We start from the raw sequence: 13,817 nt of genomic DNA, 5'->3' as shown, positions 1-13,817 counted from the left end.
CGACTGAAACCTTGCACATTTACAAATACTGAATATTATATCTAGTCAACTAGCAGTGAGATATAATAAAGATCCAATCATTCCTTTATACATTATTTTCATCCACACTTTTTCCATTATTGTATTCTTCAAGCGTAGTTGTTGGACTCATTGGAGTTCTAATGGACTTTGCATTCTCCATACCAAACTTCTTTATAAGTTCCTTGGTGTACTTGGTTTGGGTGATAAATATCTCTTTGGGAGATTGTTTGATTTGTATTCCAAGAAAGAAAGTTAGCTCTCCCATCATGCTCATTTCAAATTCTCCTTTCATAGTGTGAGCGAATTCTTCACATAGTACAGAGTTAGGGCTTCCAAAAATAATATCGTCAACATAAATTTGAGTAATAAGATTACCTGAATTTGAGTGCTTAATGAATAGGGTTGTGTCGATATTACCTCATTAGAAATCTTGATTGAGAAGGAAAGAACTTAATCTTTCATACCATGCTCGGGGGGCTTTCTTGAGACTGTATAGAGCTTTAGACAGCTTGAATACATGATTTGGGAAATTATCACTTACAAAGCTAGGAGGTTGTTTCACGTATACTTCTTCAGAGATGTATCCGTTTAGGAAGGCACTTTTTACATCCATTTGAAATAGTTTGAATCCTTTATGAACAGCAAAAGCAAGTAGTATTCGAATAAACTCTAATCTTGCTACATGTGCAAATGTTTCATCGTAGTCGATTCCCTCTTGCTGAGAGTAACTTTGAGCAACTAGCCGTGCTTTGTTACGAACCACTTGACCAGATCCATTCAACTTATTTCTGAAGGCCCATTTAGTTCCTACAATGGAAGCATTTGATGGTTTTGGAACCAAATCCTACACTTTATTTCTTTCAAATTGATCAAGTTCATATTTCATAGCTTTGATCCAGTAATCATCTTTAAGGGCTTCATCCACCTTCTTTGGCTCAAGTTGTGATATTAAGACCATGTGAGAGTTGAGCTTTTGAGATCTTCTGGTAGTGATATCCTCCTGTGGATTTCCAATGATGAATTTGTGAAGATATCCAGGTTCACTTTTTCATTCATTTGGAATGTTTATGATTGGCTCCTTTACCTCAGTGGTTGACTGTTCAGCAGAAGAAGATTCCTGGATTTCAATGTGCTCCTCAGTTGACTGATTTTGCTGACTGGTCGACTTATCATGGCTGTCTTTTCCTGCAATAACAGACTTTGGAACAATAGAAATTTTCTCATCTTCAGAAAGTTTTTCATTCCTTGAGCGAGGGTTAGTATTCACAAAAACAACATGAATTGATTCTTCAATGCATAATGTTCTTTTATTGTAAACTCTATATGCTCTACTTGAGGGAGAGTATCCAAGAAATATACCTTCATCGCTTTTTGGATCAAACTTACCCAAATTGTCTTTTCCATTATTGTGAATGAAGCATTTGTATCCAAATAGGTGGAAGTAACTGATATTGGGTTTCTTACCATTCCATAGCTCATATGGAGTCTGTTTAAGAATGGGTCGAATCAAACATCTGTTAATAATATGACATGATGTGCTCACAGCTTCTATCCAGAAGTGGTGAGGTAGAGAGTTTTCCACAAACATCTGTTAATATCGTTGCAGAAGTTTTCAAATGCTCTACTTTCGAACTCTCCTCCATGGTCACTTCTGATAGTGGAAATGTAGTATCATTTTTCACGTTGAACCTTCTTACAAAAGACTTCAAAATTTCTTAGAGCTTCATCTTTATGACTCAGAAAAATAACCTAAGTGAAACGAGAAAAATCATATACGATAACAAAAGCATATTTTCTACCACCAATACTAGCAGTTCTAGTTGGACCAAACAAATCTATATGCAAGAGTTGAAGAGGTTTAGTAGTAGAAAGAATGTTTTTGATTTTGAAAGATGAACGAGTTTGTTTTCCTAACTAACATGTATCACAAATATGATCTTTTGAAAAATCTAGTTTTGGAAGACCAATAACAAGATCGCGTTTAGAAAGTTTTTGAATAGTATGTATGCTAGCATGGCCAAGCTTCCTATGCCATACCCAGGGATCATCAATCATAGATGCTAGACATATTTGCTTACCAAGGCTATCTGCCAACATTACTGATAGTATAGCCATTCTTGTCTCTATTACCAGAAAGAATAACTTTACCTGACTTGTCTTTAATAAATCAACCATATTTTTTAAAACGAACCTCATAGTCATTGTCACATAGTTGGCTGATATTGAGAAGATTGTAACCAAGTTTATCAACCAGGTATACTTCGTCTACATCACATATTGAGCTGAGAGGAACTTTTCCAACTCCAATTATATTTTCGTTTGATTTTTCTCCGAACGTAACAGTTCCTCCATCTAATTTGGTGACCATCTTGAACAATTGTTTGTCTCCAGTCATATATCTGGAACATGCGCGATCAAGATACCATTCCCCTTTTCTATTCTTCTTGCGTTGTTCCTGGAGAAAAAGAAAATTACTTGTTTTTAGGTACCCAAGCTTTCTTGGGTCCTGAATGGTTAGTATTCTCAGTATTAGCTTGACTGGAGGACTTGGGTTGCCAGACCCATCTCCTGTTGTTCTTGAAACTGCAATGGTTAGAAGTATGACCAAGTTTTTCATAGTAGAAACATGAGGGATTACTAGAGTTTTTAGGGGCATTTTCTTCTCTGATTCTAAACCTGCAATGGTCAGAGATGTGCCCATTTTTACCACAATGAGTATACGAAGAAGGATATCTAGTTCTAGGTGGAGGATTATGAGAAACGGACTGATTTGATCTAATTGAGCTATGACTGGTGGATTTTCGTAATCCATTCAGTTAAAGTTGAAGTTCATTAACTTCATCTTGAAGCATATTTCTTTCAATTTCACATACTTCTAACTTTAAAGCCCAATATTTCTTTTCTCTTTGGATTTTTCGAAGTTAATTCAGAACTTTCTCAAGATCTATAAGAGCAATGTCAATAAATTCTTGAAGTTCATGATAGTTATGACATTTAGGAAGAAATACCTCACTTGTACCTTTGTCTACCATGAGACCCAAGTTCACTTGAGTTTTCATCGCTATCTGCATCGATGGCCATAAAGAACATGTTGGCGACTTCTTCATGATCAAATTCTTCTTCATCACTCCAAGCTCCAAAGGATTTCTTTCTTTGAATGTTTCTGTTGAGTTTCTTCTTCAGTTCAGGACATTCAGCTTGAATGTGTCCATGTTTTCCACATTCATAACATCTTTCATCATTTTTATCATTATTATTATTCATCCTTCCTTTTCTGAAGTTTGATTTACCTCTCATGTTATTTTTGTTTTTCCTTATCATACTTGTTACAACTTGAGAGAGTATAGCTATGTTTTCATCTTGTTCTCGTCCTTCCTTTTCCTCTTCATTTTCTGGTTCATCCACAGTTACTTTGAATGTAACTATCTTCTTCTTTTCTTGTTGAATCTGCATGTCTAAGTGAGTTTTCTCAAAAGCAATTAAATCACCTCTAAGTTCATCATAGGATATTTTGTCAAGATCCTAACATTCCAGAGCAATGACTTTGGGTTGCCAAATCGTGAGAAGACTTCTTAGAATTTTTCTGACCCGTTCTCCGCTTTTTATTGGTCTACCAAATGACTTTAAATCTCCAAGGATTTTGCTGAACCCGGAGAACATTTCCTCTACTGATTCTCCATCCTTCATTTGAAATAATTCATAGTCTCGAACTAGAAGATTGATCCTTATTTCTTTCACTTTATTGGTTCATTCATACTTGACCTCTAATTTATCCCACATTTCCTTTGCAGTTTCACAGCTTGATATCTTTTCATATTCTTCTCCAATAATAGCATTGTACAACAGATTTTTTGCTTTAGTCTTCACTGTTATAATGACTGATTGTTCTTCAGTGTAGTCATCTAAGTCAAGTGAATTAGTTGATACTATGACTTGACCATTTTCATCTTTCTTTGGCGGAATTGAAAGATTTCCCTTTTTGATCACGCGCCAAACTTTAATGTCATATGACATAGTGTATGTTTCCATACGTACTTTCCAGTGAGAAAAGTGCTGGCCGTTGAAATATGGGGGTCGTACCTGAGAAGTTCCTTCTTAAAATAGCGCTCCAACGCCTGTGTTTGATCCCATGATCATTTCCTCACTAGCTGTTAAGCAAAGTTTGTGAGCCTTACTCTGATACCAATTGAAAGAACAAGAGGGGGTGAAGGGGGGAGGGAATTGTAACTTATTTAAAAAACTTGGTTGACTTAGTGTAAGTTTAGTCGGCTAGACTTTGCACAGTGAATAATTTCAGTAGGAATGAACTGAATGAACAGAAAGGCAAAGAAGGCACATCAGCTTTTATACTGGTTCAGTACCGGTGTGGTACCTACGTCCAGTTCCCTTGGGTCACAAAGATTCTCTTAGATCTTTGATAAATGTTTACAGTAGTGATGGTTTTAGTACGTTCACCATCAACGATGTACAACAATATTAATTTTTGTAGTGTTGACACAACTCTCGTTTTGTATTCTAACTCTTCCTATCTTTTGTGACACTTGTAGACTCAAGAATACAGTATTTATACTAAGAATTGGAAAGGCTTAGAAACAGATTATGTAGTTGCGTGAATCATCTTCTTGAGTTTGCCAGTATTCTTATAGGAGAGTTTGAATAGCCGTTGCAGATTGATCTTTGATTGAGGCACAAAATCCTCTAAGAGATTTGACCCAGGAGGTGCCTCCGAATCCTGCCCATGAGATGAGCTAGATTCGTTTACGTCCTTCCCCTTTCATATCCATATTCCAGGGAGTGATTTGTGGCTTTGATTTGGTTGAACAATCTTCAGTATCTTCAGATTCAAATTTAGTACTTGAGGTATGGCCTGATATTCTTTAGTAGCTGTACTTGATATGTTTCCTTCCTGAAAGTCTCGATATCCTTTGATTTAGCCTTGACTTCCTTTTGTGCCTGGACTTGATTTTGTTTCCTTTTTGATGGCTTTGGCTTCCTTTGATTTAGCAGCGTTCTTGTTGCCTTTGATCTCATTTCCTTTCTGATGTCCTTACCAAAAGGACTTCCTTTGAAGTAGTGCTACTTCCTTAATTTTCTGCAATCAAATGGATACAATTAGATTTACACTATTGTCATCATTGAAACTTAGATGTAACAATTTGGGCCTTAATCCTCAAGAGATGCACATCTAGAAAATAAATTTAATTTACCTTTGAAATAATTAAATAAATTTAGAAGCAAAAATAAAAAAGTTAATTCAAACTTCCAGGAATAGTAACATAGTTATGTAAAATTTAAATTATACTCCATTAAAAATGTACTACATTCATCAATTTGAGATGACACCTTTTCTATACAACGATTTGGATAAAAGGAGAATTATATAATTTTAGGGGTCATTTGGTTGCAGAACAAGTTATCTCAAGATTATAATACAAGGCTTAAATAGTAATGAACTTATTTATTGGTATGTATTTTTATTGGGAGATGTTTGGTTCATTGGACAACAAATGAGATATATAGGGTATAATATAAAATACGAAAAATGGCCTAAACTAACCCTATCGTTTGGTAAATGGTTTATATTTATCCTCCGTCCATCTATTAGTCCAAAAATACAGACCAAGTTATTTTTATTAATAAAATTGCCCCCCTCCTTAACAGTGCAATATGTGGACCTTCAAATTTATGCGCTGTCATATTTTTACTAGGCCACGTGGTTCTCCCATTCAGAAATCAAATATGGGTATAATATCCGCCCATTAACCGAACCCGACCCCTTTACCCTTATATCTTCCACATTTTGACTGACCAAATGTCCTCAACCGCAACACATCTTTTCCGACAACCTCTTTCTCCCTCCGTTTTGTTTCTTATCGTCACTTCCCCATGCGTCTTTGAGTGTGGTGGACTTGAATACAGGGTGCAAACCAACTAATTGACTTTGTTAACATAATTAAACCCTTATTCTCTTGTGTTTCAGTATTTTTTGTCGTGGCTGAAAAGTTTGATTTACCGAAAAATATTGACTTTTAAATTTTTTGGAGTTAACCGCTACCACAAGAAGAAGCATGAAGCAAGAAAACAATAGGAGAAAATAATTAAATTTGTAAAGGCAACAGTCATGGTTTTGATATGTCCTTTTCTGATTAGTTCTTTGAAAAAGAGCAAGTTTACTCGTTCACCATTTTCAAAGCTTTTAGTAGGTTTAAGGACCTATTTTAATAGAGAAAGCAACTCTTTCTCTACAGATTTTTTATGCGCGTATATTTTTGTATGTGTGTCTAAGTAATTCTCACTTTTCGATCATAACTTGAACACTTAAATTTTACCCCTTTAATTTTTTATATTTACGGGTGGAGATAGATTTATTGGGTGAAGATGGTATGGTGGACATTTACATCGCTGGAGGTGATATAGGAGAAACGAGGTATTGTAGTGCGAAATATTAGAAGAAAGCTAGTTTAGGTGTATTACGGTGGTGGTCAAAGAGTGGTAAAAAGGGGTGGCTTTAAATTGAGCCATGTTGGCAGCATCTAGAGGGGGAATAAATTTAATTTTTAACCCGAATAATAAAAGATTGGGTCGGGTTCGGTTAATGGGGTGGATATTGTACCCATATTTAATTTCTGAACAAAAGAGCTACGTGGCCCATTAAAAATATGCAGTACATTAATTTGAAGTCCCACATGTTGCACCGTTAAAAGGAGGGGCAATTTTATTAATAAAAATAACATGGTATGTATTTTTAGAGGCATAGATGGACGGAGGGTGAATATAAACCATTTACTAAACAATAGGGGTAGTTTAGGCCCTTTTCTGTATAAAATATATGTTTTGTGTATACCAGATAAGTTGAGATAAACTTTTATTTTTAATTTTAACCTTGAATTTTTTAAAGGCCTTTGGGGGAAGAGATTTGAAAAGAGCATTTTGTCATTGTAATATTTTATCTATGTATTCACAAGATTATTATTCCACCCTTAAAGTGGGTAGAATAATACCATAATTATGGTATAAATTTATCCAAAAATGCTAATCTCGAATTAAAAAATTTAATTAAATACGAGATAAAATAATCTTGCATATAATCCCAAAATTATTATCCCTTATCTCATCAATGGTACGGCCCCTTAGTGTTTAAATTTGTGATAATCTCCATTCTTTAGCTTGGAGGATTCCAAATCAATGGATCACAATCAGGGCCGGCTCTAACGTGATGAGGGGTAAGGCATGTGCCTTAGGCCCCCAAATTTGGGGGGCTCCATTTAAAAAAAAAGGTTTATAGGTATTTAAAAAATAATATTTAGTACTTTTTAATACAAAATTAGAGTTTTTAATATAAAAGAAAATAGAGCTCTTTAGATATGTAAATAAAGTAATAATTTGACATATTTAAAAATGGATAGATGAATAGTTTTCGCAACGTTTCAGTTTTACTTCTTTATTAGATAATGTATACAAAAATTCACTCTCCCTTTCTTAATATGTCCAAGTAAATCTTTCTTTTCTCCACTCTCTTTATATTTTAGAAACCCCTATATATTTTCTGTCTTTCTCTTTAATATTCGTACTCACCTTCTTTCTCCAATATTTCATTACTCACTTTCTTTCTACAAGATTTCATTAGCTCCACTGTTCAACAATACTTTTAAGCTTCCAATAATTTTATACTTCTATTGCTCTATAAAATATTACTCCCTCCGTTCCAGTTTATGTGAACCTATTTCCTTTTTGGTCCGTTCTAAAAAGAATGACCCCTTTCTAAATTTGGAAACAATTTATCTCAAACTTACAATTCTACCCTTAATGAGAAACTTTTATAACCACACAAATACTCTAGACCCCTTTTTGACTTGTTTAGGACCACAAATTCTAAAAGTGTTCAATTTTTCTTAAACTTCGTACCCAATCAAACAGGTTCACATAAATTGAAACGGAGGGAGTATCTAATATTAACAATATCTCAAGAAAAATTAAATGAGTTGGCTATATTATCAATTGAATAAAGATAATTAGAGAAAATCGATTATAAAAAAGATTATTAACAACTTTGTATTTTAAAAAGTTAGAAGAATATATTTCAAATAAAACATATGTTATAACTATCTTTTAAAAATTTAGCCCCCATATTAAACTTTGGCCTTAGACCCCGCATACCCTTGAGCCGCCCCTGATCACAATGCAAGTTCAATACTATAAGAGAACCAAATTGCAAACTTTCCAAAATACAAGGGGGTATCAGTAAAGTAAAGCATTGTAATACACAAACTTCTAGACTATTCTAAAGGAGGACAAACCAAACGGGCAGCTGCAAAATGCAAAAGTATATCAACGGCTGTGATGGATTAGAAGCTTCACGAGCAACAACTACCGTCCATTCCCACTCTCCTCTCCTCACCCTTTGGTTTGGTTATATAACCTAACCGTATCTTCTTTTTCTCAAGAAGAGATAAACCACCGACTACAGCTACTTCTTCAACAACACTAGTAAAACCCTAAGCTTCTAACACTCAACCTCTTACAATTTTCAAGGTAAGCTTCACGCCCAGCTAATTTCTTGGGTTCATTTCTGTATCTTAAGAATGATGTTATCTTGTTCTGTTGTAATTTTTATTGTATATATGGAACTATTTTTGGGTATGGGATTTCATTTGTTACTGGGTTTATAGGTTCTTTTATGTCTCTTTAAGTGGATAAGTTGCTATTCTTGTTGGCTTTTGCTTATAGTAGTAGCATTTCTTCTGTCGGATGCTATTCGTGTCTTTGTTGCTTCTTAATAATTGTTTCAATTTCTGAAAAAATTTCTTTTATTTGGATGATAAAAATTGGACCTTTTATTTGAACTATGGAAATGTAATTTCGTGTCTTGTTTCTTATTAATTAACTGTTCAATTTTCTGAAGATTTTATTTTATTTGGATAAGAAAAGTTGGACTCTTTTTAAGTTTAAAAGTGTTTGTATTAGGATAAGGCAATGTAATTTACTGGGACTTTGTATTTATGGATTGACTGTGTCACACAGTCTCTGTGTAATTGCACAGGGAACAAGGAGAAGAGTGTATATAAATGAGTGAGGATAACGTGGATAAGAGTATTATTATTATTCTTTTTGATACCGTTATAACCTCTATGGTTAAGAGTATCTGTTTAGTCACTCAACTAATTCACTTGTGGAGTGTGTGTTGAGGCGATTTATCTGACTGGCTTGAAACTTGTTTTGATTATTTAAGCAAGCCGAGCATTAAAAACTATATTTATCTTAGCTGTTTAAAGTAACAGAGCATATTTCTGAATCTAGACTAGCTTCCATTTTGTTGAATACTGTACTTCACTAGGATATGATGGTGTTAATTTTGTTAAGTTGGTCGACTAATCATATAGTGAATTTTTGTATGGACAGATGGCATCTACTTTTGCTGGTATGTCCTCAGCGGGTCCCTTGGCTGCTCCCAGCACTTCTTCAAACAAGCTTTCCTCTGTTGCTAATATATCTTCAAGCGCTTTCGGGAGCAGAAGAAATGTTGTACTAAGAAAGGCACGCAGTCCAAAAATTTCCGCTGCAGCAAAGGAGTTGTATTTCAACAAGGATGGATCAGCTATCAAGAGGCTGCAGGTGAGCTTTTTATCTCAAATTATCAAATAGTTGGTTGCGGTGAATTCTTGTTGTGTACATCGTTAAATGCTTGATTTTCTTGCTGTTGCAGGTTGGTGTGAACAAACTCGCTGATCTAGTTGGAGTTACTCTTGGCCCAAAAGGCAGGAATGTTGTTCTTGAGAGCAAGTATGGTGCTCCAAAGATTGTCAATGATGGAGTTACTGTTGCCAGAGAGGTGTGTTAATCGTTACACCCGATAGATATATTGTACCTGTAGCTGTTTCAACTAATTTCCGGTCATTCTCGAAACATCAAGCTGTTTTAATTCCTAATTTTATTCATTTATAACATTATTTTGACTTTCAGATAACAGAATAATGTCATTTTTTCTACTTTGCTGTCGTCCGTTTGTTTGCTAGTAGCTTAAATTTCTATTTGATCAAAATGCTCTTTATTATTTATAACAGGTTGAGTTAGAGGATCCAGTAGAAAACATTGGTGCTAAACTAGTGAGACAAGCTGCTGCCAAAACCAATGATTTGGCTGGTGATGGGACTACAACATCTGTCGTACTAGCCCAGGGCCTGGTTGCTGAAGGAGTCAAGGTATTTTGTGAAACCCATATGCTGCGGAGTTTTCAGTATGTTAAATCTCCTAGAATATTTTTCTTACTAATAGATTGTGTAAGTAGGTGGTTGCAGCTGGTGCAAACCCTGTCCTGATCACCAGAGGAATTGAGAAGACCACAAAAGCCTTAGTAGCTGAATTGAAGAATATGTCAAAAGAGGTAAATTGTTAGTTTCATCAATGGTTGTTAGACTGAATCCAAATATCTGGCTGTTTTAGTTTTGTGCTATCATGTAATGGATTGTGCATCAAATATTGTAAGTATAAACTTTAAAAAAAGATTGAGAACTTTGCTGACCAAGTACACCACACAGGTAGAAGACAGTGAATTAGCAGATGTTGCTGCAGTAAGTGCTGGGAACAACTCTGAAGTAGGGATTATGATTGCTGAAGCCATGAGCAAGGTTGGCAGGAAAGGTGTTGTGACCCTTGAAGAGGGAAAAAGTGCTGAAAACAGTCTCCGTGTGGTTGAAGGAATGCAATTTGACCGTGGTTACATCTCACCATACTTTGTTACTGACAGTGAGAAAATGTCGGTTGAATATGAGAACTGTAAGGTGGGGATCCTTCTTTCTAGGTTTAGTATGTACAGCTTAAGATGTTCATTATACCTCTTCGAATGCACAGTGTATCTATTACTGATGTTGTTAGGTATTCTGAGATGCAGTTACTACTGGTCGACAAGAAGATAACAAATGCAAGAGATCTTGTTGGTGTCCTGGAAGATGCTATCAGAAATGGTTACCCAATTTTAATTATTGCCGAAGATATTGAGCAAGAAGCTCTAGCAACCCTTGTTGTCAATAAGCTTAGAGGTGCTTTAAAGGTTGCTGCCCTTAAAGCTCCTGGTTTTGGTGAACGAAAAAGCCAGTATCTTGATGACATAGCAACCCTTACTGGAGGTATCTCTTGCTTAGTTATCTTGTTGTTTGACTTGTTTCTATTTGAAATTTGTATCTTTAATTCTGATCCTTGTGTACCTTTGGACTCTGACCCAAATTGGAGATGGAAATAACTAACCCTTTTTATTCCCCTAATGTATAGGCACTGTGATTAGGGAGGAACTTGGCCTTACCTTAGACAAGGCTGACAAGGAAGTTCTAGGCCATGCTTCTAAGGTAGTGCTGACTAAGGATGCCACCACAATTGTTGGTGATGGTAGCACTCAGGAAGCAGTCAATAAGCGTGTTGTACAGATTAAAAACCTCATAGAGGTGAGTGTCTGCTTGGCCTTTTGGTAAAGATTTTTTTGTCATGATCCGGTCTCATGTAGTTCGTGGGAATTCTATGCAGGCGGCAGATCAAGATTATGAAAAAGAAAAGTTAAATGAAAGAATTGCTAAATTATCAGGAGGCGTGGCTGTTATACAGGTAACTTCAGTTCCAATAATTTAATATTTTGGTTTGTTGAATCAGTATAAAGTGCAGCTATAAGTTGCTGATTCCTTAATTGAATGCTGAAGGTTGGAGCACAAACTGAAACTGAATTGAAAGAAAAGAAACTTAGGGTGGAAGATGCTCTTAACGCAACAAAGGTAAGCTAGTTTCGTAGTCAATTAGTTAGGTTTATGTCCTGCAGCATATATTTGAGTTTTTTGATTGATTGACTTGTAATATGAAGACTGAAGTTTCTAATAATGTTTCTGATTTCAGGCAGCTGTTGAGGAAGGTATTGTTGTTGGTGGAGGGTGCACACTCCTGAGACTTGCTTCTAAAGTTGATGCCATCAAGGAGACACTTGAGAATGACGAGGAGAAGGCATGTTTGTGGAAGCCTGCATATTTTTTTTGTTGTGAGTTCACAAGCAGTCCTTTTAACTTCATTTATCTTAATTGCAGGTTGGAGCTGATATTGTTAAAAGAGCATTGAGCTACCCATTGAAGTTGATTGCTAAAAATGCTGGTGTTAATGGAAGTGTGGTCAGTGAGAAGGTACTGATATATTATGGTTTGGTTTTTAGGGGGGAAAAAGATGACTATGCTACCCACTGGAAAGTTTGGTTGTAAACTTTTTGCACTCTAAATATTTTTGTTTACCTTTCAGGTGCTCTCTAGTGACAATCCAAAATTTGGATACAATGCTGCAACTGGCAATTATGAAGACTTGATGGCTGCTGGTATTATTGACCCAACAAAGGTGCGATTATCTGGTTTTGCAATTTTTTTCCCAATAAGGGCCATTGTCTGGATTTGCATTAGAAAGGCCATTATCTGGATTTGCATTATAAGATATTATGATGTGGCCAAATATATATTGCCGTGTTTGCTGGAGATCACCTGAGTAGTGGGTTTTGTGATGGTTCACTGTTCTATTTGCAGTCCTTTTTTACTTGGTTTCTTCCAAGGGATAGTACAGTTTGGATTGTGGAAATAAAGCTGATAGGAGTCTTGGTTTTATTGTTGTTGCTGGCTTATGGTTTTCAGTGGAAATTTACTATAATTATCTGCTCTTTGACACTAGTCAATGTGAGTTACGGCTAGATATGAGAGTAGGCCAAAAAGCATATGCAATTACGGAAGTACTTTTTGATCGTTTCAGTGTATTTTTCCTTTTCTAACCCTGTTTGGGATGCTTAGGAGTGCTTCGTAGGAAGGGTTTGGAATCAGATAAAACAATAGGTTTTATGGTGTCTTTATATGCTGTTCGGGATGGCTAGGAGTGTTCAGCAGGAAGGGTTCATCAGAAAACAGATGACACAAATAAGTTATACAGGGTGGCTGTCCATATAACTGAGCGATTGTATAACTCTTCCAAACAGTAGAGTTCTACCTGATGACAGAAATCCAAAACGAGCATGTTAACTATCCTTATTTACTTGGTTCGTTATTATTACTGAAAGCTGAAATGACTATGTGCCCTGCCAGGTGGTGAGATGTTGTCTAGAGCACGCGTCATCAGTGGCGAAGACATTCTTGATGTCAGATTGTGTGGTGGTAGAGATCAAGGAGCCTGAACCAGCAGTTGCTGGCAACCCAATGGACAACTCAGGTACCTTTCTCTTCTTTTTAACTTTTCTTTTGGGTTGGTGTGTAGTCTGGCAGAACTCCAGTTAACTGAGATTTGTGATTAATTTGATTTTCAGGATACGGTTACTAGATGATTGAATGAAGGCTACTGATAGATAGAAGAGAAGAACTGCCTCTGCGAGATGATAGTGGTAGATGAACAATATCTGGTGGCAATGCTTGAAAGCCTTTATTTTTGTAAAACTTTAGGTGGTATTCTTTCTGGGAGGATATATAAATCCTGGTGGGAGTAGCCTTCTGGGTTCGGCACTGTATGAACATGCAATTCAATGTATAATTGCAGTATCAGTGGGTGTTTGTTGAGTGGCAGAAAACAGAAATAAATCTTTTACATAGTTTTTCATATTGCAACTTATTACCTCTGTTAGTCTTTTACATAGTTTTTAATTAAACAAAAAATGTAGAGCCACATAGGTTACATTTTGCTGAGAAATCGCAGGATTCACTACCCGTTTACTGGCAAATAATAAAGCACTAGTGAGATATATGAAAGTGCTCTCATAATGAGACATTTAACTTCTGATTTTCGTAGTTCAATCGTGTCATTTT

The 13,817-nt window shown here is 35.7% G+C and overlaps 2 protein-coding genes across 2 annotated transcripts; one reads left to right on the top strand and one right to left on the bottom strand.

The window, feature by feature from the left end:
- Nucleotides 1–3,030: 3,030 nt before the first annotated feature.
- LOC138910722 (uncharacterized) lies at nt 3,031–4,050 on the bottom strand. The gene is made up of 3 exons (XM_070201881.1): nt 3,784–4,050; nt 3,610–3,702; nt 3,031–3,543 (listed from the first exon to the last, which is right to left on the bottom strand). The coding sequence occupies exons 1-3, from the start codon at nt 4,048–4,050 to the stop codon at nt 3,031–3,033; spliced, it is 873 nt and encodes a 290-aa protein (XP_070057982.1).
- A 4,363-nt stretch (nt 4,051–8,413) lies between these two features.
- Nucleotides 8,414–13,611, top strand: LOC104093733 (chaperonin 60 subunit beta 2, chloroplastic). Its single transcript, XM_009599532.4, has 15 exons — nt 8,414–8,553; nt 9,421–9,633; nt 9,725–9,850; nt 10,083–10,220; nt 10,307–10,402; nt 10,557–10,799; nt 10,910–11,144; nt 11,287–11,456; nt 11,536–11,613; nt 11,706–11,777; nt 11,896–12,000; nt 12,081–12,173; nt 12,286–12,378; nt 13,107–13,230; nt 13,325–13,611. Exons 2-15 carry the CDS (start codon nt 9,421–9,423, stop codon nt 13,336–13,338), a joined length of 1,800 nt encoding a protein of 599 aa, XP_009597827.1. The 5' UTR covers nt 8,414–8,553; the 3' UTR covers nt 13,339–13,611.
- Nucleotides 13,612–13,817: the final 206 nt, after the last annotated feature.

This window comes from Nicotiana tomentosiformis, chromosome 1 (assembly GCF_000390325.3).
Source record: "Nicotiana tomentosiformis chromosome 1, ASM39032v3, whole genome shotgun sequence".
Taxonomy (NCBI): Eukaryota; Viridiplantae; Streptophyta; class Magnoliopsida; order Solanales; family Solanaceae; genus Nicotiana; species Nicotiana tomentosiformis.
The sequence above is the reverse complement of the archived record's forward strand: the minus strand, read 5'-3'. Positions and strand labels throughout refer to the sequence as shown.